The 24,457-nt window shown below is 42.8% G+C and overlaps 1 protein-coding gene across 1 annotated transcript in view; it reads left to right on the forward strand.

Annotated features, from left to right (window-relative positions):
• Window positions 1-24,457, forward strand: part of LOC134461182 (C-type lectin domain family 6 member A-like) — a 38,067-nt gene that overhangs the window by 7,982 nt on the left and 5,628 nt on the right. The window contains exon 2 of the mRNA XM_063213952.1: window positions 19,911-20,112. Coding sequence (XP_063070022.1) covers window positions 19,935-20,112 — 178 coding nt within the window. The 5' untranslated portion in view covers window positions 19,911-19,934. The remainder of the gene's footprint in view (window positions 1-19,910; window positions 20,113-24,457) is intronic.

Here is a 24,457-nt window from a genome sequence, read left to right on the forward strand (position 1 = left end):
TATCTTTTCACACTTGAGTCTTGGACAATATGAGTCTGTAAGTGATCATTTTGTGTTGGATATTGTTTGTAACAAAATTGCATTGCTATTTTGAGGTAAATTTCGATCTATTTGGCTCTAGAAATGGTGTTTTCTTTGCCTGGAAATGTTGGCTAATCTCATTCTACTTTCGGTTAGAAAATGACAAAGTGTACTGTAATTACTGCAATGTGAATTACAAATACAGTTAATAGACAACGTCCATGGTGTATCACTTGAACACCGCGCATCCAAGCCTTGTAAAAGACGGCGGTGATTCATCTCAACATAGCCTCGCCTCGATGTCTGCACCGTTGTGCCTTCGTTGTTGGCTCGCAACTTGAAGCCTCCCTCGTTTGCGCATTTCAGGTTTAACTTTTCTTATTAATCACTTGACACTTGTGTTGTTAATAAAAAACAAATCCTCAAAGAAAAACATGATGTTTTTGATGTATTTTTGTTATACAAGAGTATAAGGCATGGTGGGCCTAAATGTGTGCTGTTTTTAATATAAAAATGTTAATGGTTAACCGATTATTAATCATTAATTCTCCCGACGATCGACGAAGAAATTTTCACCGTATGCCCATCCCTAACTTTTGTCATTTCGTACATTTTAGTTTATTACTTAGTAGGGATGGGCATAATTAAGTTAACCGATTAACCGATGATTGATCATTAAACATTTAGTCGAGGAAATTAATTTTCGCCGACGAACCGTTAAAATAAAAAAATAAAAAAACTTGAATGTAGGTTATTAGTGCACGTCCTCAATGCAATGCATTTCGCTGTTACACCTACACAATTTAGGCAGCAGGGGGCAATATCTCACCATCACCGTCAGAGCCGTACATATCACTGTACCTCTTGACTTGTTTGTTACATGCGAGCTTCCGTAGAGCCGGCTTTGCCTAACCATGAAGAGGTCTCGGCACAGTGTGGCTTGGGACCATTTTCCGTTTTGCAAATAAACCCTTAAAATACAGTTCATCGACAACGACTATGATGTATCACTTGAACACCGCGAATCCAAGCCTTGTAAAAGATGGCGGTGATTCATCTCAATCTAGCCTCGCCTTGATGTCTGCACCGTTATGTGCTTTCGTTGTTGGCTCGCAACTGGAAGTCTCCCTCGTTTGCGCTTTGCGCACCAATTCAGGTTTAACTTTTCTTTTTAATCACTTGACACTTGTGTTGTTAATAAAAACAAATCCTCGAAGAAAAACATGATGTTTTTGATGTATTTTTTGTTATACAAGAGTAAGCTTATAGGGCATGGTGGGCCTAAATATGTGCTGTTTTTAATATAAAAATGTTAATGTTAACCGATTATTAATCATTAATTCTCCCAACGATCGACAAAGAAATTTTCACCGTATGCCCATCCCTATTACTTAGTAAACATACAGGAAAAGATCAAATTTGGAAATAGGCAACCCAGTTTCAATGAGCAGCATAGTTGGAATACCCATTATGGCCACATTCAACACAGCGCACCTTTAACAATTTCAAAAATATATCTTGATATTGCAAACTTGCACATCGTCAAAGCAACATTCACAATAATTTTGCAGATGGTATATCGCCCACCCCTACCCCACACTGCTCCAGACACCTACCCCACACTCAACTCGATATCTATGGGCTCTGAAGATTAACCACCCGCTCATGTGACAGAGGCTCGAGCTCACACTCTCTCAGTTACTTAACAGTTCGGAGGCACAGGTACGACTCACTGAGCCAAAGGACGAGACCCTAGGCTGATCGCGCAGAACTGCCTAAAGCTGGGCTTACACTGTGCGACTTTTGCCCCGTTTTTGCCCCGATTTGGCACTCGCACGACTTTTTGAGAGTCGGGCCGATTTCTTGCTCAATCGCAGGTCAATCGTGAGTCTCGCATCGTGCAGTGTACATGGGGTAACGACAAGCGATTTCGCCTCACGATCGTGCAATCGCAGGGTCGCAAGAAAATCAAAACTGTTTGAAATTCTGGTCGTGGCTCGTGCGTAAATCGCACAGTTAAAGCAGTGCTACGACCCGATTTGACACTTCACATGCACAAATGAATAGGGCCGTGCGATTCGCTGTTGAGTGCGACCTCATCTCCACCTCAGGTGCGCATGTTCCCTCCTCTGCAGACCGGGGAAACATGCCTGTCGCTTCGTACGGTGGAAGCATTTCGCTCGCATCCGACTGTCGGCTCGTGTAGTGTGAGAACGTGAGTCGTGAGTTGTGAACTTTAAAACAGTGAAATTCCATCGTGCAGTGTGAGCAGAAGCTTAAGACCCACGAGTGAAAATATTGCACAGTGTATGCCCGGCTTAAGCCTGGTTCTGACCATCCCATAATCAGTGTTTCCCATACATTGAGGAAACTATGGCGGCCCGCCATAGTTTAAATTTGGCCGCCATAGTTTCGAAAATGTAAAAAAAAAAAAAAAATTTTTTTTTTTTTTTACTTTTTTTTTTTTTTTTTTTTAACGATTTCCGTTTTTGTAAAACGATTTGAATTACGATTTCCTTCGCATTTTCCTCCTGGAGTAAATACATCCCATAGAGAAAACCACAAGTGCTTGAAAGACAGAGGGATCAAAAGCCTAGTCAAGTTGTTAAGGGACAGTTGGGATGAGTTTACTAACACTCCCCAGGCTTTGTTTTACAGTTGTAATGAGTTAGGTGACAGACCTTCATTGACACGGCAGAGGAGACATCGGGCTGCATATAGAAATGAATGTGTAATGAATGTGAATATAGACATAAATGTGTAATATGTTGTTCAGCCCTTTTAATGGGAGGAATTGTTCCTTTTGTTTTAAAGATATAGAACAATAAAGAATGGAAAAAAGAAAAAGAAAAACCTTGTTTTTCTTTTTCTTTTTTCCATTCTTTATTGTTCCTTTTGTTTTAAAGATATAGACGGTGTATTTTTGTTCCGGCCTATAGGCTATACTGTGTTTTTGCACCCTTGGGTGCCACCCACTATCATGTGATCCACCTGCAGCTTGTGACCTCTCACCTCCCCTTTGATAAGATGCACCCCTTTCTTTGTTCTGAGTACCATGCACTGATGAAGGCTTGTTAGCCGAAACGCGTTTGCTTTTTGGACATGGTGGTAATATAAATAAATAATGAGACGCAGTTTGTGAGTGCGGATTTCTTCTTCCTTAAGTTGACGCTTTTTATCTCGCACCCAAAAGCTTTTCAGTTTTCCAAGAAGTTGAGCGCGTCCTCTGCCAATACTTGAAGTCTACTTTTTTGACGCCGCTCCTTCATACCAATACCACCATGTCCTACACAGATATAGATAAACTAACTGAAGCAAGGGCTTCCACCCTATTTTTTTCTGACGCTGACTCTGAAAGGATTCTTTTCCCACCGAATCAGAGCCTTTTCACCGATGCCTTTGGATCCCTATTCGAGCGACTTGAAAAGGCGAAAAAGACAGAAGTACGGAATGAATTGCATGGATCAACTCTATCGCACTACTTCAGAAACAAGCGCATTCCAAGAGGACTCAGGATCGACAAAGAACCCACCATAGGACGTGAGGATGAGGCCTTCTGCAAGAAATGGTGTGAGATCACTAATAAATGTTCATTGGACCTGATGCTTTTGGTCATTGAGCACACGAATGCAGAAATCTCCAAAGCACGAGCTGAAATTACCGAGGTTCAAAAAGAGATGCAGGACACTTTTGATGCTAATAAACTAAAGGAGATAGATGAGCGCTGCACTTCACTTTTGGATACATACAGGAAAGAAATAATGGAAACCAAATTGCGGAAGTATCGCCGTGACACCATGGACTACAAAAACGATCGAGTCTACAGCTGGCTCTTCAACCCGGCACCTGCGCGCAGATGGCGCAGCGGCCGTCGTACGGTCGACTCCTACTCCAGTGGCCTCTCAACTGATGAATCTGCAAGTGAAACTACGTCAGCAGGTACCGCACGCAATTTTTTACACCAGGAGGGGACACACGGACCTCGGGCCAGAAATACAAGAGGAGACCGACACGAAGGGCTGGCAAGAAACACCGGTTACGCAGGGAGACGGTGGCAGACACGGAGGTATCAAATGTGATAAACCTATCCAGCAGAGCTCTTAGGGCGGAATTCTCCCACCCGCTTAAGTCAAAAAAAGTGCGCAACAGCGCCTCTGAGCTTACTCAAGCCCGTGAGTAAACGGGGCTTACGCGCGATTTCATCACTTGCGCACTTTGGGGGGGGGGCAGGCCAAAATCAGGGAGTTCCCCATGTTAATCAATCCTACGCGGATTCTCCCGTCCACTTAAGCGTGTTTGCCTTTACGCGCATCAAAGGGCTGTAGTAAGGTCAAGCGCCACTATGAGGTAAAATGTAATATTGCATTTGATGCTCGCTTGGCTCGCATTTTGAACATGTTACACGGTATGCTTTGTTGATGTTCCTTACCGTCCACGTGAGTCCAAATCGAAATTCATTCACAGTTCCACATACACGTCCTACATTAATTGTGACGAAATATGACCAGCTGCCCAGAGCATGTTCTCATATCGGTGAACTTACAAACAAAAGCAGGTAATTAATTAACCAGTAGCCACGACGTTAAGTAAAGGGTTTTTATTGCAACTCCTCCACTTTTGTGATTTATTGGAACTCGTGCATATGCATGTAACCTATTAAACTTTCTGAACTGATGCCCGAGATACAAAACCACCATACTGAGGTAGACTACAGGGTGTCCTATCTGTTTTGTAAGGCAGAATATATTTCCTGAATGTCATTCCAGCTAAACGTAAAAAGATCGCCCTACATATCAGCATGTCTTTGGCATTTCGCTTCTGGTCTCTATTACACCCCATCAGCTGCGCGTTTAAGTCCTGGCTTGGCATTGCATGCCCATGTCCAATTAATTCCCATGTCTGCGACAGAATATAAACTCTCCGTTTTTTCATGACGATCGATTTCCTTGTTCATTCTTCAGCATGCATGTAGCCTAAGTGTAATATGCAGACGGACAGCTGAGATCCACATATTTCCAATTATTTTAATGTCACGCTGCTGTACAGAGAAGCGGAGAAGCACTTTTAAAAGTCAGCAAATAGGCCTACTATGTGTTTGTTTTACTGTGGGAATTATCAGCATTTTAAATCACTTTTTGATTTCCGGAATTGTCCATGCAACACGCCAAATTCCATTTTTAACAAAACGTTTAATCATGTTTATTATATTTATCTGTTGCGCACCAAAACGCTCAGCTGAGTTCCCGCCAAAGGGACACATCGCGTTTCCATCTCGTTATCTCACCTCCAATACTTGCCTTGAGTTTGTGAAAAGGAGTGGAGGTTAGATTTTGAAATGCTTTTGCAAGAGGACTTTTGCCACGTGGTTTTAAATTCAAAGTTAAAGTTCAAGGAACAAGGAAATCGATCGTCATTAAAAAAACGGAGATAAAAAAAACTTTATATTCTGTCGCAGACATGGGAATTAATTGGACATGGGCATGCAATGCCAAGCCAGGACTTAAACGCGGAGCTGATGGGGTGTAATAGAGACCAGAAGCGAAATGCCAAAGACATGCTCTGATATGTAGGCCTACCTTTTACGTTTAGCTGTAATGACATTCAGGAAATATGTTCTGCCTTACAAAAACAGATAGGACAACCTGTAGCCTACCTCAGCATGTGGTGGTTTTGTATGTCGGGCATCAGTTCAGAAAGTTTAATAGGTTACATGCACATATGCACGAGTTCCAATAAATCACACAAGTGGAGGAGTTGAAATAAAAAACCTTTACTTAACGTCGTGGCTACAACATTGTAAAAATGGTGAAGGTTGTTTTTGAATAGGCTAGGCATACTTTGGGTGGCTGTGAGGACGACTGGAACAGCGGTCTTTAGTCTGACGTGCCTTGTCAATTTAGCCTAGAACTTGTGCATGGTGCAACCTGCAACGAGGTGTTTTTGGTTTTGGTTACCGTCCGTGGAGACAACATGATGATCCTCATACTGATTCATTAATTACCTGCTTTTGTTTGTAAGTTCATCGATATGAGAACATGCTCTGGGCAGCTGGTCATATTTTGTCACAATTATTCTAATGTAGGATGTTTATGTGGAACTGTGAATGAATTTCGATTTGGACTCACGCTGACGGTAAGGAACATCAACAAAGCATACCGTGTAACATGTTCAAAATGCGAGCCAAGCCAGCATCAAATGCAATATTACATTTTACCTCATAGTGGCGCTTGACCTTACTACAGCCCTTTGATGCGCGTAAAGGCAAACACGCTTAAGTGGACGGGAGAATCCGCTTAGGATTGATTAACATTGGGAACTCCCTGATTTTGGCCTGGCCCCACCCAAAGTGCGCAAGTGATGAAATCGCGCGTAAGCCCCGTTTACTAACGGGCTTGAGTAAGCTCGGAGGCGCTGTTGCGCACTTTTTTTGACTTAAGCGGAGGAGACTGCTGTTCTCTCAAAGGGCCTCTCTTTTGTTCCATCTAAGCACACAGACCCTTTCATGACAAAAAATGAACTTTTCAAATTCTTCAGATCTGTGAAATTGAGAGCTTTTTTCACAACAAATCCGGCCCCCCCTGCCCCACCTAGAGAACCGACTGCCCCCCAGGATAACTCGCCTAAGAGCCATTTTCGACCCAAAAGTACTTTCATGCCCCATGTTCTTAACCCCTCAGTCCAAACCTTTTGCCGTCTGGTAGATCAGGATGTCTCTAAACAATTAGAGAAGCCCCAACATTTTTATCCAAATCTCTCACATTCCGAGCGGGCTGCTCTACGAACTTTATCTGAAGATGACACCATTGTGATTAAAAATGCAGATAAAGGCGGAGGAATAGTATTACAAGATAAAGAGGCATACCGCAATGAAATCCTACGACAATTGGGAGACAAGGAGTTTTACGCGCCGCTCATGTGTGATCCAACTGGCCGTTTTTTTAACTCCATAAAACGCACACTGAGCACTGGCAGGACTGAGAACTACATCACTAAAAACGAACATGAATTTTTACTTCAGCAACACCCTGTCCGACCTGTCTTTTACACCTTGCCCAAGATACACAAAAAATGTGACATCACTGTTCCCGGACGCCCTATTGTAGCTGGTTGTCAATCTCTCACCGAGGGCATTTCACAATATGTGGACTGGTATATTAAACCCATCGTCTGGTCCTTGCCCTCTTACCTAAGAGACACATCTGACTTTCTAAGCAAACTTATGAATGTCAATGTTTCCAATGATGACTTCCTGTGCACTATGGACATTACAAGCCTCTACACAAACATCCCACACGACCTTGGCTTATCCGCGTTAGATCATTATCTCAAATCACGGGATGTGGATGAACCCCCGTCGTCATTCTTATGGGATCTGGCACACATTGTGCTCAACATGAACTACTTCAAATACGAGAACAGTTTTTACCATCAGGTGAAGGGGACCGCCATGGGTTCCCCATTTGCCCCAAATTACGCAAACCTGTTCATGGGCAAATTTGAGGAGGACTTTGTTTATTCTTCTAAAAATTCTTTCTTGCAATGTCTTAAATGCTATTTTCGCTTTATTGATGACATATTCTTTGTGTTTAAAGGCACTGAGGAACAACTTCACAATTTCCATGACTTTCTGAATTCTAGGCTGGATTCGATACATTTCACTTTGGAGTATGACAAGTCATCTATTTCTTTCCTTGATGTGAATGTTTCTAGGTCCACAGGTCCGGTTCTCCAGAGGTCGGTTTTTCGAAAACCTACTGATAGAAATAACTTTTTACATTCTAAAAGCTATCACCCTCCCTCAATGAAGAAATCTCTCCCCTATAGTCAATTCCTGCGTATGAGGAGAATTTGCAGTACTGCTGACGATTTTGAGAGCCAAGCCAAAATTATTTATGAACGTTTTTTGTCAAAAGGTTACGACCGTGAAAATCTGGACTCATGTTTAGACAGGGCACGTAACATGGAACGGGAATCCTTGCTTGAGAAAAAAGATGTCAAGTCTGATAACCGCATTGTTTTGTCTTCAACCTTTTCTCCTCTTTCCTCTGACGTGAAGGCAACTGTGAAAAGGCATTGGCACATACTGTCTAGCGACTCGCAGATTGGCCACTCCTTCCAAGATCCTCCTCTTTTTGCTTTTAAAAGATTTCCAAATGTGCGAGATTCTTTGGTAAGGGCTGATAGTTTCACCCCACCTACTAACTGGCTTACTAATCTTGACCCGGGTAACTACCCCTGCAAAAACTGCGTAAACTGCAATGCAATGATTAAGGGCAATGCCTTTCTACACCCGCGTACCGGCAGGTCATTCTCTGTGAGGGGGAGAATAACATGCCGCACCACTTTTGTGGTCTATTTGTTGAAATGTCCGTGCGGATTTGGCTACGTTGGGAAAACTAAACGTGAACTAAGAATACGAATAAACGAACACAAAAGCAACATACGTAATCATGACATTAAGTCTCCCGTGGCAAGACACTTTAATGAATGTGGCCACGATGTGTGTACACTGAGATTCCAGGGCAGCGAGTTAGTCAAGCCTCTTAAACAAGGTGGTGACAGGGAGCGCCTCCTGCTCCAAAGAGAGGCCTATTGGATATTTACGCTCCAAACAGTCCAACCTAATGGGCTTAATGAAGAACTAACGCTAACTAGTTTCTTATAATGTATTGTACTTTCTTTTCTTTTGTAGGTTCACTGGGCTCTGATGGGAAAACGGGCGTCATGGGGGTTGGGTATATTGCGCACTGATGGGGTTTAGCCCATTATTTATTTATTTATTTATCTATGGGGATGAAGGGGTAGGTATGAGTGAAGGCTGCTGTTTCCTCCATAAATACAATTTCTCAGTAAATATGTTTTGATTACTGGTTATGTCATTACATTTATTAGTCTTAATGTTTGCTATGGCCAGCGATGGTAGGCCTACTTGCTGCTGCCTTCATAACATTTTGTTTTTTTAGACATCCTACAATTCCAGCCTTGTTTTTCTTTTTCTTTTTTCCATTCTTTATTGTTCCTTTTGTTTTAAAGATATAGACGGTGTATTTTTGTTCCGGCCTATAGGCTATACTGTGTTTTTGCACCCTTGGGTGCCACCCACTATCATGTGATCCACCTGCAGCTTGTGACCTCTCACCTCCCCTTTGATAAGATGCACCCCTTTCTTTGTTCTGAGTACCACGCACTGATGAAGGCTTGTTAGCCGAAACGCGTTTGCTTTTTGGACATGGTGGTAATATAGATAAATAATGAGACGCAGTTTTTGAGTGCGGATTTCTTCTTCCTTCAGCTTAATGTCTGCCAGTAATGTTTGTCATAGAAACATTTGGATGTTCACAGTAGCATACTTAGGTTTTCATAAAAAACGCTGCCCCTTGCATAAAGACAAAGTGTTTTTTTATCAAGGGGCAGCCTCTTTTTTTGAAAAACTGAGTTGAACATTTGGGCCAGCACCATCCAGTCAAAGTATTTAAATTGATACTGTCCGGTTTTTGGAAATAATCTTATATTAAGCGTACACCTCCCCTTGGGTTAAATAATTGAGTTTTGCCTTTCTCCTGTACTTTCAACCGTTCTCTGAGTATGGCAGTGCAATTTTTTCCTCCATGCTAGCAGTTCACATTGAGTCCTATGAGACCAGCTGGCGGCTAACTGGTCTCATAGGAGTCAATGTTAACTGCTAGCTTGGAGGTAAAATTTGCACTGCCGTACTCAGAGAACGGTTGAAAGTACAGGAGAAAGGTAAAACTCAATAGTTTATCTAATTTAACTAATATGAGATTATTTCCAAAAATGGGACAGTATCACTTTAAGAGTGGAGCCCGCTCCATGCTAAACAATCCTTAGCATACTTAACACATAAAATACTAGTCTCACCACCACTCTTATAGCAATTCTGAACTATCATGTTGAGCAGGTTGCTCTGATTGGTCAGTAGCTGATCTCTCTCCTCAAGCAGGTTGCTCTGATTGGTCAGCAGCTGATCTCTCTCGTTGAGCAGGTTGTTGTGATTGGTCAGCAGCTGATCTCTTTCGTTGAGCAGGTTGTTGTGATTGGTCAGAAGCTGATCTCTCTCAGTCAGTAGCCAGACAGCCAGTCCTATGGAGAGCCCCAGCAGCAGAACACACAGTATCCCCAGACACACAGCAGTCCATCTGCAGCGCCTGTCTGTTGCTCCTACAGGAGTGGAGAGAAGAAGACAAAGCATACACTCCGTTCAACTCGGTTCATTGTACCAGGGGGTGTTCACTCCCGGAACTAGCTACTAGCCACAACTGGCTAACCCTAATCCAAACCTAAGTGCAAAATGAATGGGTGTCAATTGAGTTTTCTACTATTATAATTTTTTTTAGATTTTTTATACTTTTTTGCCAGGAAATATTAATATTCAGTTCGACGCTAGAAATAATAAGACCTCATTTGAGTAGCGTTTCGATTATTTTGTGCCACTAGATTATTACTGTGTCACAAAGCTCAATTTATGAGACCAAACCCATAAACATTAGCGGGATGCTAGCGAGTACAGGTCGAAATCTTCTTCCCTGCTGTAAAACTAGACACCTGAAAGATTTGACAATACAGCCTATTATTAAACACCAGCCATAGTGCTTATCAGGAATATTTTGTTGATGAGATTTGTGACTGGAAATTGCAGTAGCAATGTATTTAGCATATGGGCTCCCTTTTCCATTCCATACATTTTCCCACATGAAAGACTTACCAATGCTCTTCAACTAGTGGACACTGAAGAGGAACTGCAGTATAAGCTTACATGCAAAGCTAACTGGCTACAATGGGAACCAATCAGACTGAATCTTCTCCCTGTATTCTAAGTTCTCTGATTGTACCAGAGAAACTATACAGTAAAAGAATGTTCAGAGACAGAAGTTCCTTATTAGCGCCAACTATGAGCTACGTAGTATGTGAGCTATGTGAGTTTGTGACGCAGTGACTGTGAAGCCCGAGACAAATTCCCCCTATAGACAAAGTATATATTGGGCCTTTCTCAAAACCTAGGACAGTGTCCTTCCAAGTGTATCAGCCTAATTAGTCACGCCCAGTGATTGGATACTCTTTGGTGAACTCTACAGTATCCAATCACTGGGTGTGACTAATAAAGAGTATCCAATCACTGGGTGTGACTAATTAGGATGATGCACTTGGAAGGACACTGTCCTATGTTTTGAGAAGGGCCCTGTGTCTCCTTGTAGTGTCCATACCTGATGGCAGGGATGGTGGTGGACCAGTCTCTGGGTGTCTCCCTTTGGACCGTATCTCCTGCAGGTCGAAGTCCTCAGCATTCGCATAGATATTGTCATCCATTTGGACAGATGTGACTCAGAATATTTAGACAACAGCAACGACTTACACAGCACGGCCTAACCTTTTCTATTAGCAAGATGACAGTTTGGAGAGAGGAGGCAACCTAATCCTTTACATTGGTAAGAGGACCCAGAAAAGACAGTTTAATTCCTTCTACTAGCCTTAAGTGAGAACACCCAGGTTATGGTTTGGAAAGGCAGATGGCTTAGGTCTTATTGTGGTGAGTGATACTGTAAGAAACAGAGTGGGAGGAAACTTGCATAAAGTAGTAACCAACCACAGGCCATGACTAAGGTGTTTACGTATGCCACAGATGTGTTCGAAAGCAGAAGACAGAATGGATCATATCTGCACCAGGATCAAACCACATGTGTTGCAATTCTGTCTGTAAGTGGGTGGGAGACGTGACGCCTTGTTTTTTCGTAACATTGGTTAAAAACCTAAGTTACAAAACTGTTGTTTTTCCTCTTAAAAACAAATATAGAAGATGTGGTACATTATGTTTCATATTAGTCTTAGATGAGAAGAAACATTTTTGTTAAGATTTATATAAAGGTTTATGTCAAATATCCTACGGTGTGACTGTAACATTAATGAAATCTGGAATATAATATATATAAAAATTAACCAACAACATTTTGAATAATGTATGAAGCATTTGGCATGATTGCATAAATATTAACTTCATATTAAGATAAGTTATGTGAATGTGAATAAAACTCAAGACAGTAATATTAACTACAAGTTAAATTTCTTAACACAAATTGCGTCCTGTGGGGTGACATATATTGAATGTCAATGTTTGTGAACGGGCAGCTACAAGGCCAACTACAAGGATCTTAAAGACTCCTAGGGTGCATCCCAATATGCGACCTTGCCTCCTCCACTTGCGCTTGTCTCCTCGTCCCGCCTCCTAGCCCCTCCTCCGTGGAGAAAACGATAAAGTTTCCCAGCTGTCAGCCTCGCCACAACAACTTTTGAGGGACTGTTTTTCATTCACCATCCCAGTTGCAAATGAGAAAAATACTTTACAATTGAGCTTTTGCAAGATATTGAAATATAATGCTGTTGTCAGTGATGTCATCATGACGAGAAGCGAGTGGAGGAGGCAAGTGGAGGAGGCAAGGTCACATATTGGGATGCACCCCTAACCAGTCAGTACCTCAGTTATTGGAGAGTGCTGTGGAAGCTTAAGGTGACTATTATTAACCTCTTAATATGTCTTCATTAGGGGTCGACCGATACGGGTTTTTTGATGGCCGATGCGATACCGATTTTTTCCCCATGGCCCATGGCCGATACCCGATTTCCGATACCCGATTTCCGATACCGATATGGGTTAAAAAAAAGGTTTAAAAAATGACAAATATTCCAGGTCTCAAGTTAAAAATAAATAGCCATTTATTTAACATAATCAAATTGAGGTAGAACTTTAAGTAAAAAACAATGAACAATGAACAACCAAGTAATACAAAAATAAAGTGTCTTGGTGCTTTTATAAAACCTGAATAACATAAAATAATAAATATTTCAAGTGACTGAACTGACGTTAAGAACAAGTAACACATTTTTTTAAAATAATAGTAATAACAATAAATAAACAAAAATGTGCATGACAGACTCTTAATAGTCTTTAGTTGTGTAAAAAAAAATAAAAAAAATAAAAATAAACAAAATTGTGCATAATCTGCATGAAAGACTCTTAAAAGTCTTTAGTTACCCCACACATCACTCACTGTACATTTTCAATAATCCCAGTTAAGGAGCTGTAGATTGTAATGGAGGAAGCAGAGCCGCTCAGCATGTTCCCCTGTCAGTCTGGACCTATTCTTATCATATATGTGGCTGACCTCGCTGAAGACCCTCTCGCTGGGCACAGAGGAGGGGGGAGAGCTGAGAAACTTTCTGGCAGGTTTAGCCAGGTGGGGCAGTCGCACCGAATTTTGTTTCCACCATTCAAGTGGCTGGCCTCTCTGCCTGTCAATTAATGGCTCTCTCAAGTACAGGTCCAGCTGATGTGAGAACAACAGGTCATCTTCCTCATCAGCTTCACCCGGGGTTGGTCCTCCTTGTGCAAGAAGGCTGGCATACATTTTCTCCAACATGTCAGATGGACCAGCGACTTCCTCCACTTCCTCTCCTTCCTCCACTCTCCTCTTTTTTGGGTCTTCGGCTTGACCTTCTGACGCAGCCCTGTGTTGCTTTTCAGCCTCAATTAGATTGTGATGTTCTTCTTTAATCCAGTCCTTGGCACTTGTGACTGTGGCAGTTGCCAAGGCATGACCCTTGTAGCGAGGGTCCAGTATTGTGGCAAGGACCAAGCATCTTGTTGTTTCTGACTTGTCGAATCGGCCCTTCAAGCTTTTCAGCATAGTGTCGCGGAGTGTTCCGATTCCCCTCGTCTTGGGACCTTCGGCTTCCAGCAACATCTTAAGCACCGTGATGCATGGAATGACACATGAAATAGTAGAGTCGGACCTACTCATTTCAAGTGTAACTTGTTCCAGTGGGCTCAATGTGGCAATCAAATTATCCACAAGAGTCCACTGATCTGCTGTCAAGACCGATATCTTCCCATGTTCCCCTGCATACACAGTGAGTGCCCGCCTCTGCTCCAGCATGCTCTCCAGCATATGCAGGGTGGAGTTCCAGCGTGTGGGAACAGACTGGATGATTCTGTGCTGAGGAAGGTCAAGCTCTTTTTGGATCTCCCTCAAACGCTGTTTGGCCAGCACTGAATGGTTGAAGTGGGTTGCTGATGATTTCAATTTAGCAGCAATGTCTGCCACAGCTCGCTGGCTGTTAATTCCATCATTAACAACCAGTTGAAGAGTATGAGCACTGCAGCTCAAATCAGGAACTTCAGCGAGCCTCATTGCTTTAATCATGTTTGCTCCACTGTCACGGAGGACCAACACGACTCTCTCCACATCAATGTCCCAGTACTTTAGTAGGCCGAGGAACACATCGCTTATGTATTCCCCTGTGTGCGAACCATGCATTGCTTTGACATTAAGGACAATTTGTTGCCTTTTCCATTCTTTGTCGATGAAATGGCAGGTCAGACTCATCAAAGATTCTGTCTCTCCTGACCAACAATCAGTGGTAAATGACAGATGAGGGCCTGCGTTTTCCAGGGTGAGTAACTCTTTGATTTTCTTTTCAACCTTGGAGTGGACATCTTGAAAAACCACAGTGCGATAATACTTTTCTGATTTTAGAGAATATCTGGGCTCCAGCATTGCCATCAACCTTTTAAAGCCGACATCTGCAGCAACTGTAAAGGGCTGGTTGTCAGTGGCGATCATCTCCATGATTGCTACATCAATCTTTTTGGATCTGTTATCCGAATTTGGCCATTTCCGTTGTGCATCAAACATTTCTCCAACAGTAGGCTGTCTGGAAGCCGTAGAGTTTCCATCCCTTTCTTTAAGAGCAGTAGCGTGGGTCTCCGGGTGATGCCGTTTTAAGTGGGTCCACATATTGGTTGTGTTCTTACTTTTTGCTGTTTCACTCCCCATACCCACTGGAAAATCGCAGATATTACACCGAGCCTTCCCTGAAGTGTCCTCGGTGAAGTGCTGCCACAATGGGGTTTTTCGACCAGCCATCTGTATGCAGAGAAAAAAAGAGAAAAATATGCACCAATCAGTATCATTTAAATAAAAAAAATCCTGTCATCACGCCATAACATGAATAACATGAAAATGACAATCATGTCTGAAGCCCATTGAGCATTTTTTTTTAAAGTGTCTGCTTAATGCTTATACAGTATTACATCCACTTAAAAAGGAATAGCTCACATACTTTGGCGCTTTTATTCATTTTTATTTATTTATTTATTTATTTTTATTATTTGGCTTGACACATTCAAAGGACTGTGGCTTGACAGTGGCAACAGAGCTTGACTGCACATTTGAGAAATGTTTGGGATGACACAAAGATTGTTTAGGCCTATTTTACAAATGTAGGCCTATATTATACTTGATATACCATTGCCTTTGAAGCAGGCAGTGACAGTAAATAGCCTGACTTGATCATCATCCGCATTGCAAAGTGAGTGAATGAATTTTAGATTTGTCACTTTTCTAAAAAATAAAAAATGGGCACACCATAATTTGTTTTAGTTGTGGAGAAACAAGACCTCGCTGCTTTCACCCTGCTTTGTTTCAGGAAGAGGGGAGAGGGGCGGGACAAATCACAACAATCTCCCTTTCTGATTGACGCATCAAACTTCATCCATTTCGATATTGTCTTAGTTAATATCAAGCCCCACGCCACCTCTAACTCTAACGAGATCAAAATCGAACGTAATTAACCTATGTCACACCCGGAGCCGACCAGAAACTCGAATGGAAACACAGTCCCAGCCTGCGCCTGCACATCAGTGGGTACTATCTGTTTATTTACGCTGAATATCCCAAGCACGGGGACGGGGGGAGACGCAATGAATGCAAGCAACAGCGACCGACATTCTTGAAACGTTTGGTTGCTATCACTTTGTGGGAGAAGTGTACCCTTATGTTGCACACAATGTGAGTGGCGAGATACGTTTAGGAGGGATTTAGACGTTTATTCAGTGATAATCACTCGCATGCCATTATTGCTCCCGCGGTGTCGACACGCACTGACAGGCGCTACCCCATGTGTTAAAAAAAATATTCCTGTACGTAAGCTAAAGTAGCCTATGGCTTAGCAAGCCTCTTCTCGAAACCCCAAAACGTTTCATTAGGTCCTGGACTATTGGGTTCGTTGAGCAGTTATCTGATTACAGCAACTGTTCCGCTCTGCGCTGATCTCTTTTTCTCGCTCCTTCAGTCTCTCCCTAACGTGCACACGTGCACACACACACACACACACACACACACACACACACACACGCCCACTGGGATGCTTCACCGGTGTTCGCTGCAACACTCCAGCAACAGCGACCGAGATTCTTGAAACATTTGGTTGCTATCACTTTGTGAGAGAAGTGTACCCTTATATTGCACACAACATGAGTGGCGAGTTACGTTTAGGAGGGATTTAGAAGTTTATTCAGTGATAATCACTCGCATGCCATTATTGCTCCCGCGGTGTCTGAGAGGACACGGCGCTACCCCATGTGTTAAAACATAATATCTCCTAGTATTATGGCTTAGCAAGCCTTCTCGAACCCCCTTAAAGTTTCATTATAGTTCCTGGACTGTTTTGCAGTATATCTTCCAAATCTGACATCTGCCTACAGCAATGACTGTGTCGCTCCTCATTGATCACTTTTTCTCGCTCCATCTGTCTCTCCCTCGCGTGCGTGCACACACATACACAGACACACACACACTGGGCTGCTTCACCGGTGTTCGCCGGTTTAACTCCTTCAAACGCCGAATTGACAGTGACTGATAACAACACCGACTTCAACTTTAAACTGCGGGTGATTGCATCATAGCATACTCTTAGTGTTACAGCTTGCTAGTTTAGATTGGCAGTTTAAATGCGACGCACTTAAACAGCATTCCCGTTTTTTTCGACCCACTTAATGACTTTCAGGCACACGCATGCTACTGTATGCACATGCCATGGCATTACCGTTTCCAAAGTAAAACAGGGTGTTTTGAAACTAGGCTACATTTAAAAAGCAATAGAGGCACTGAAAGTTTAAAACTTAGTGTGGCAGCTTGCAGCAGGGCTGTTCATGCCACTCTGTCAGTGGGGGAGGGTGATGTGGCGGCAGCGTGCATCGCGGGTCTTCACAGAGCTGCCCTTGAATGCCTGTCTGTAAATGACGCTGGATGCGTATCGGCCATGTGTATCGGCCGATGCCGATACACCTGAACAACGCTAATATCGGCCCGATACATCGGCCGGCCGATATATCGGTCGACCCTTAGTCTTCATATTGCAATGTTTCTGTCACGCAATGCTTAGGTTCATTTTATGGTGTCCTGTGGTGTGACTGCTCTTATAGAAGGAAAAAAAGTTCTTTATAAATGAAAACACACATTAAGATTAAACACAATACCATTATCAAGTTAGCATGAGCTCAGATGTCAGTCATGTATACAGAAGGATTAAAATGGCCATAATGCAGTGAATTTCCTGTGTTGCGACTTCATTTGCGGTGTGACATGCCTATGCAATGTGTTGATGCAGGACACATTTTCCCAAAAATGGCGAAATTCCACGGACCACTAAGTGCTTTCTTTTTTTTCTATTTTTTTCCTATTTTTTCAGGAATTGGAAAAACGTTTTTTTTTTTTTTTTGGCGTTACGTCCTTTAACGTCAACCACCCAAGTAAGAAGACACGCATACGTACAGAACGTATAACTTAGTAGTATTAAGCTTACATCCACTTCCACTTTCATTATTGGGGAGATTGTCTATACAAAATTAACCAGATAAAAGTGCTACCAGGGCTCAGCCGGTCTAGACAATAGGATGGCTATCAGTGTTGGGTGGATGAACATGGAATTCACACTGTTAGAAATAGAAACGTCGAAAATAATGATATCGTTCGCACTCCTGCACTTCACAATCTGGTACGTCTCGGGAAAGGAAGAGTAAGAAGAACGGACTAGTAAGACAGAAAGTCACCGGGGCATCTTTAGATGTGGATATTTTACTGTTTTATTGGGCAAGTGCCGATTCCGGTGACTTTCTTCCTTGTCTGCAGAAACAGAAATGGGTTGCTCAATTCTGCTTGACTTGCTGTGGTGGATTCAAGAATAAACATCTGATGACGATGGCCTCTTCTGCTTTCTGAAACTATGCCTGCACTTTGATGAAGGACTGAGTCTGATCGTCCAAAACGTTGCGCTATAAAACTTTTGGGAGCATAGATCACGGCTGTGGACTTAATTTAAAAATTCTTGACTATTTGGTGCAGCACTTGTATAATTAATGCACACACATTCTCTGCTTTTTGTTTTCACTTCTGTTCTCTGACATACAATCAAGTGAGCTCTCTTGCAGGCAGAAACAGAAAAGTGTTGCACAATCCTTCGTGACTTGATGTGGTGAATTCAAGATCAAACATCTGATAACAATGGTCTCTTCTGCTTTCTGAACCTATGGCTGCACTTTGATGAAGTACTGAGTCTGATCGTCCAAAACGTTAGGCTATAAAACCTCTGGGAGCATACAGTCAATCCGGAAAGTATTCACAGCGCTTCACTTTTTTCACATTTTATTATCTTACAGCCTTATTCCAAATGCTACAAATGAATATCTGTTGTCAAAATCCTACACAAATTATTCCATTATGACCATGTGAAAAACAAGTTGTCTTGACAGTTTTGAAAATGTAGAAAAATAAAAAACAAAGAAATCATATTTATAAAAGTATTCACAGCCTTTGTACTTTGTAGAACCACCTTTGGCAGCAACTACATTCCTTTTTTTCATTTCGAAATGAAAAGGGATTAAAAGGGAGGTCATCGGTATGTGTTTCAACCTTTCAGTACATTGAAATTGTACATTTTGAGTCTGCACCTGGCTAAAATAGATGGGTGTGAGAGTTTTGAATGAAATCCTATGGAGCGTATCATAATCTGCTTCTGTAGTAACAGTGCATGTTGCCATGCATGCTTCTTTAGATGTAATTCAGATTTCCAATGTTGACGGCATTCATACATCCCCAAACGATGTCAGTCCCACTACCATGCTTGACTAGCCAGATGATGCACTTTTTTGGTAAAATTCACTTGTTTATCACCACACATGCTTAACACCATCTAAAGCAAAAAAAAATTATCTTGGTCTCATCAGACCACACGACATGGTTCCAGTGATCCATATCCTTGGTCTGTCCATCTCTCTTGAGACCAAGATAAACAAGATTGCTTTAGATGGCGTCTCTAAACCATGGAGTCAAACATAAGGCCCGGGAATGAAAAACACACTTTGCCTCTTGGTTTCTCTATGCACAAAGTATGACATTTTAGAGAGGTTATGAGTCTAGGATTGTATTCATATTTTGGAAGTTGTGTGTAAAGCAGTCAGTTGTGTTCGCACCTATGCAAACCGAGTGTTGAACAAATGGATTGTTTCAGTACATTTTGAAAAGTGTGTGTTATAAAATTGCAAACGGAATGAAAACAGTTTTGTGCTATTAGTTTTGCTAAATTGGTAGGTTTGTGCATTTGTGTGAAGAATTCCACAAAAACTGCCAGAACATAAAATCTGCTTTAGTGAACGAAAAAAAAACTGCAATCAAGATAAGATCTAACGCTGTCTATATTCCACACCTTATTTGGTATTTTTATCAGCAGGAAAGGTTAGATTGCGGTGTGTTTAAAGCTGCCTTTGCCTGAATGTTCTGAAATAGACATACATTTTTATATTATGACTTGAAATAGATTGTTGGATATTACATTATTAAGTACATTGCATTTGGCAGACGCTTTATAACCAAAGCGACTAACAAACGAGGACATAATCATAGCCAGCATCACTATACAAAGTGCAACATGGATATAATGGATATTGTGTCTGTGTCAGTGTCAGTGATTGATTGTAGACAAGATGGTCAGTTGTGACTCTTACGTGTGTGGCACAATTTTACAATTTTACAATTTTAAAGGTGTGTAGTTTGAGACAAGCTTAAATGGAAGAGGACATCTGTGTGACTCCTGAGGACATCGACCTGGAGGAGACCTCATCGGACCAGATGTCATCATACCAGACCTCATCAGACCTGGAGGAGATCTCATCAACCTCACAGGCAACACAGCAGGCCAGAGAGAGACACCCAGAAACTGCTCCACCACCACCCCTGGCATCAGGTATGGAGACAGTGCACAAAACATTTCATAACTATTTTGTATGTATAAACCTTTTATGACTAAAATACACTTGGCATGAACTATACGTATAAGCCTCACATCACACATGATTCTAATTTTTGATAACTGTTACCATTGCAGTCACATACGTCATAAATGTATCACAAATCACAAATTATTTTGGGATTGAAACATTCTCAAAATCACTGTCCAAGGCATCTTGATATTGACACTTTAAAAAGATTTTTACTTCCAACAGTGTGGGTCAGAAATTAAATGTTTAATATGGTGTATACGCAATGTCTGCACATAAGCTGCTTTTTTCTTTTATGGGGACTTTCATGTCTGTATTTGAGGTAGTGAAAACAATGACAGGAAAGCAGTGGAAGAGAGAGATGGGGGAGGATTGGATGGGGAAAGACCTTGGGTCCCCCGGTTTGATCCTGGCCTGGGCCTTAACCACAGACAAGACTCATTTTACATTTTACCTTTAAGATAGCTCTGCGGGAAACACTGCACAGGGGTGACAACATTAACTGGTGGTGGAAACGTGAGGATAGCTCGTTGGGGGTAACATCCGCTGATGCACACATGTAAACAAACATGGCGCCCCCCTTGGTCAATTTGGCAGACTTCACTGACTGATTAGGGGCAAGTACTCACAGGTGTGAGACTGGAAGGACGGGGGAAGGTGACTGGGCCTCCTAAAGGGTGGGTAGCGTAGTGCGTTAATGGATGGCAGCAAAGAAGACGAGCAGAGATGGCAAGAGGAGGAGAAGAGAAGACACGACATATGTGGCACATGTCGCTGAGCAGGCAGTAGCAAGAAAGCAGGGTGCTCCAACCGTATCTCACTCATTTCGTGAAGTATTCACCAAAAAAATAGATCAATTTTCGTGGTGCATTCACGTTATTGCCCGCCTTTCGTGAAGTCTTCACGAAAATAATAGATTAATTTTCACGCTGCCCCTTTCGGTAGCCTACCGTCACATGGTAATCAAACATTTCAAACAAGCAATTTAGGGTTAGGTTTAGGGTCAAGGTTAGGGTTAAGGTTAGGGTTAGGGTTTAGGGTTAAGTAGGGTTAAGGTTAGGGTTAGGTTTAGGTTTAGGTTTAGGGGACATAAGGCGTAAGTACCGAAAGGGTGTCGAATTAGTGAGTCCCGAGTGTATCAGCAGTGTTCTGTCAGCACCCCCTCCCCGCCCCTGCAGACGTTTGGATAACCATAGCAGCAGTGGGGCAATTCAAGTGAATAGGCAGCGTGAAAATTAATCTATTATTTTCGTGAAGACTTTACGAAAGGCGGGCAATAACGTGAATGCACCACGAAAATTAATATATTATTTTCGTGAAGACTTTACGAAAGGCATGAGATAGGGCTCGGTGCCAAGCCAGTACCTGGGTGGAGCCATGGCCGGAGGTGGACATGTACCCCCGATGAAAGAACATGATGAAAGAGCAAGCAGACAGCGACTCCACGGAGGGAGTGGACAGCATTGTGCCCGGAGGAGGGCCGCGACCGGAGCTCCAGTAGTTCTGCAACGTTGGAAGCGAGAACAGGCGGAAACGTGCCCCCGTAAAGTTAAGTATCACTTCAGGCCGCCGCCTGTTCTCCACACCCCCTCCTTTCAAGATAGGCCGCTGCCACCTCTAACTCTCTCGCTGAAGCTCCCTCTCCATCGCGCATTCTCTCTCTCTCTCCCTCTCTCTCTCCCTCTCTCTCTTTACCTGACCTCAGAGGCGAATAGCTGTGATGAAAACCTGTTTCCATACTACCACTTTTGTAATGTACCATACCTCACCTCAGCTCACTTGTGTCACTCCTTGTTCACAGTGTGCTCTCTGGGAATGCATCTCGGTCCTTTGGACAGCCCAGGTAACAGATGACTATGGATGGTGAGGACGGCATATTGCCCAAACGAGGTCCGCGGCCAGAGTCGCAAGGAGGTTGGCGGATTGGAAAGCTGGGAGATGAGAACGGTCACCCCGAAGAGATAAGTGCCCCACACCTGGTCACCATTCTCTTTGAGGGACATGAGGGCCTAGAGGGCCTCCACATGTGTGCGCTGCCGCTGCCTCCCGGCCCTCTATGCTTCTCCCTCTCTTGCTCACTCTCCCTCTTTCTCCATGGCCCAGTGTGCGCAAGAGCAGATGAAGCAGGACTGCTGCCCCTGCACCACGAGAATAACTACCCCATCCCGTTTTCGTCTGTGCTCTTTGCTGCGCAGATAAGCTGCGTTCTTAATTGAACTAGTTACTTAGTCGTGCTGTACTGTACTGTGATGTATTGAATAGCGGCCGACGAGGTGTCCCGATATCAAGGGAAATAATGGACGAGGTGGAGCGTTCTAACAGCTTCGCCAAGTCCATTTTCCCTTGATATCGCGACACCTCGAAGGTCGCTATTCCGCTCATCACCCGGTTACCAGCATTTAAGTATTAATTTATTAATATGTTGATCTAGGCTTCGTGAGAGAGTAGATTAACCACTGCGCTTGGTAGCCTATGTTGCTATGGGCACCACCTCCTAATCTAGTGAGACGCGCCTCTATCGGAGGCATGTAAGGACGTGCACAGAACGTTGGGGTGACTTGACAACCAAATGCGATAGAATTAGTAACGGGGTCTTGACTAGACAACCAGATGCGATAGAACTAACGACGTGGTCTTGACTAGACAACCAGATGCGATAAAATTAGTATCAGCACTTCGCCAGAAAGTTAGAAAAGAAGCAATTTAGACGCCCGCACGCCCGCATGACATCATAGATGTCCTGCTACCGGGGAATAAAGGACACCTGCTCAGCCAATCAGAAGACGTTCCGTCTGCTCACTGGGTGATAGTCACATAAACACTGATGGGAGTAGTCATCCCCTGAGTGCTATTTTATATAGAAGTTTGAGACTGGAGCCCCTATTATCTCTCTCCTGTCTTCACCCGCTGACCTGCCCTGCGTGCGCCCAGATGACCCAGGTGGCCCCGCCCAGCCTGCCGGGGACTACTTTGCACAGTCCCAGTTGAGGAGTTGGTAATGCTGCATAGGGATGCTTGTTTGGACTGCCCAATGACCCTGTGGACAGAGGACTGGTCACACACACACACACACACACACACACACACACACACACACACACACACACACACACACACACACACACACACACACAGGACTCTCAGCCATTCTCCTCAGACTTAATAGGAAATAAAATATTGTCTTCATTGCCTCCTGTGTCCTGGTGTCTTTGGTGTGTCCAATGTTCCTTGGGGTAGTTGATGGTAAGAGGGGGTGCCGCTCAACAACGGGCACCTCCCACACAAGAAGACATTCTCATTTAAATTATGTGAAAAAGACAGAGGCCTTTAAATCCTATTTCTGCAATAAAAGTAGTGCTTGCACTGTCACTGCCTACTCTTCTTTATTACACAGTACACAGTTACACCACACATGCATGTTGCATAGGAGAATAACACCAGGGACACATACACACGAATTTGGCCAAGCAAATGTAACTTCACCATTCACTCCTATAAGGGAGGCGAAGACAAGCCAACAGGAAAGCATTTGACCAAGTTTAATATTGTGCAAATGTGGAGTGAATTAAGTCCGTGCCGGCGACCAATCAAATCAGCAACATACATGTTACATTCCATTTTATTTAATGTGGCAACCTGATGACGATTGAGCCAAAGATTCTCTATTATGAAATGCATTTAAACCGTCTCTGATTGAGCTGTCAGAATGGAACACTGAATTTGCGGTTTGTGATTAAGGAAGTGTAGTGTATATTGTTGAAAGTGCTGTGTGATTGCAGCTTTGGCTTTTCTTGGCCTCAGCCTTGTGCTTTTCTTGTTTGTATCAAATTATCATTTTCATATTATAGTGGAGTGTGTTAATGAAATTACCGTTACGGGAGTGACAAAAGCACCCAAATGTGCCTGGTGATGCATGTAATTCTAGCCTGGGAGCCCTCTGAAAATACGTATATTTACTCACACCAAAGAGGTTATGTTTTTGGTTGTGTTTGTTTGTCTGTCTGTTTGTTTGTCTGCCTGTCAGTAGGACAACTCAAAAAGTCAAGATTTGGATGAAACTGTGTTGAGTTGTTGGAAATGACCTAAGGAACAAGTGATTACATTTTGGTGGTGATCCGCATCATGAACCGGAACCAGGATTTCTTTAAAGATTCTTCACCATTGCTTGCCTAGAAATCTAGACGCCCCTAGTCATTGCAAATTAAATTGCGGGACAGGGAGAATTTTGACATTCCAGTTTCTAAGTCCACAAAAAGAAGGCAGAAAGACTATGTATATTAAAAAAAACATTTTATGGGCAAAACTCATTAA

The sequence above is a fragment of the Engraulis encrasicolus genome, chromosome 13, assembly GCF_034702125.1.
Source record: "Engraulis encrasicolus isolate BLACKSEA-1 chromosome 13, IST_EnEncr_1.0, whole genome shotgun sequence".
Taxonomy (NCBI): domain Eukaryota; kingdom Metazoa; phylum Chordata; class Actinopteri; order Clupeiformes; family Engraulidae; genus Engraulis; species Engraulis encrasicolus.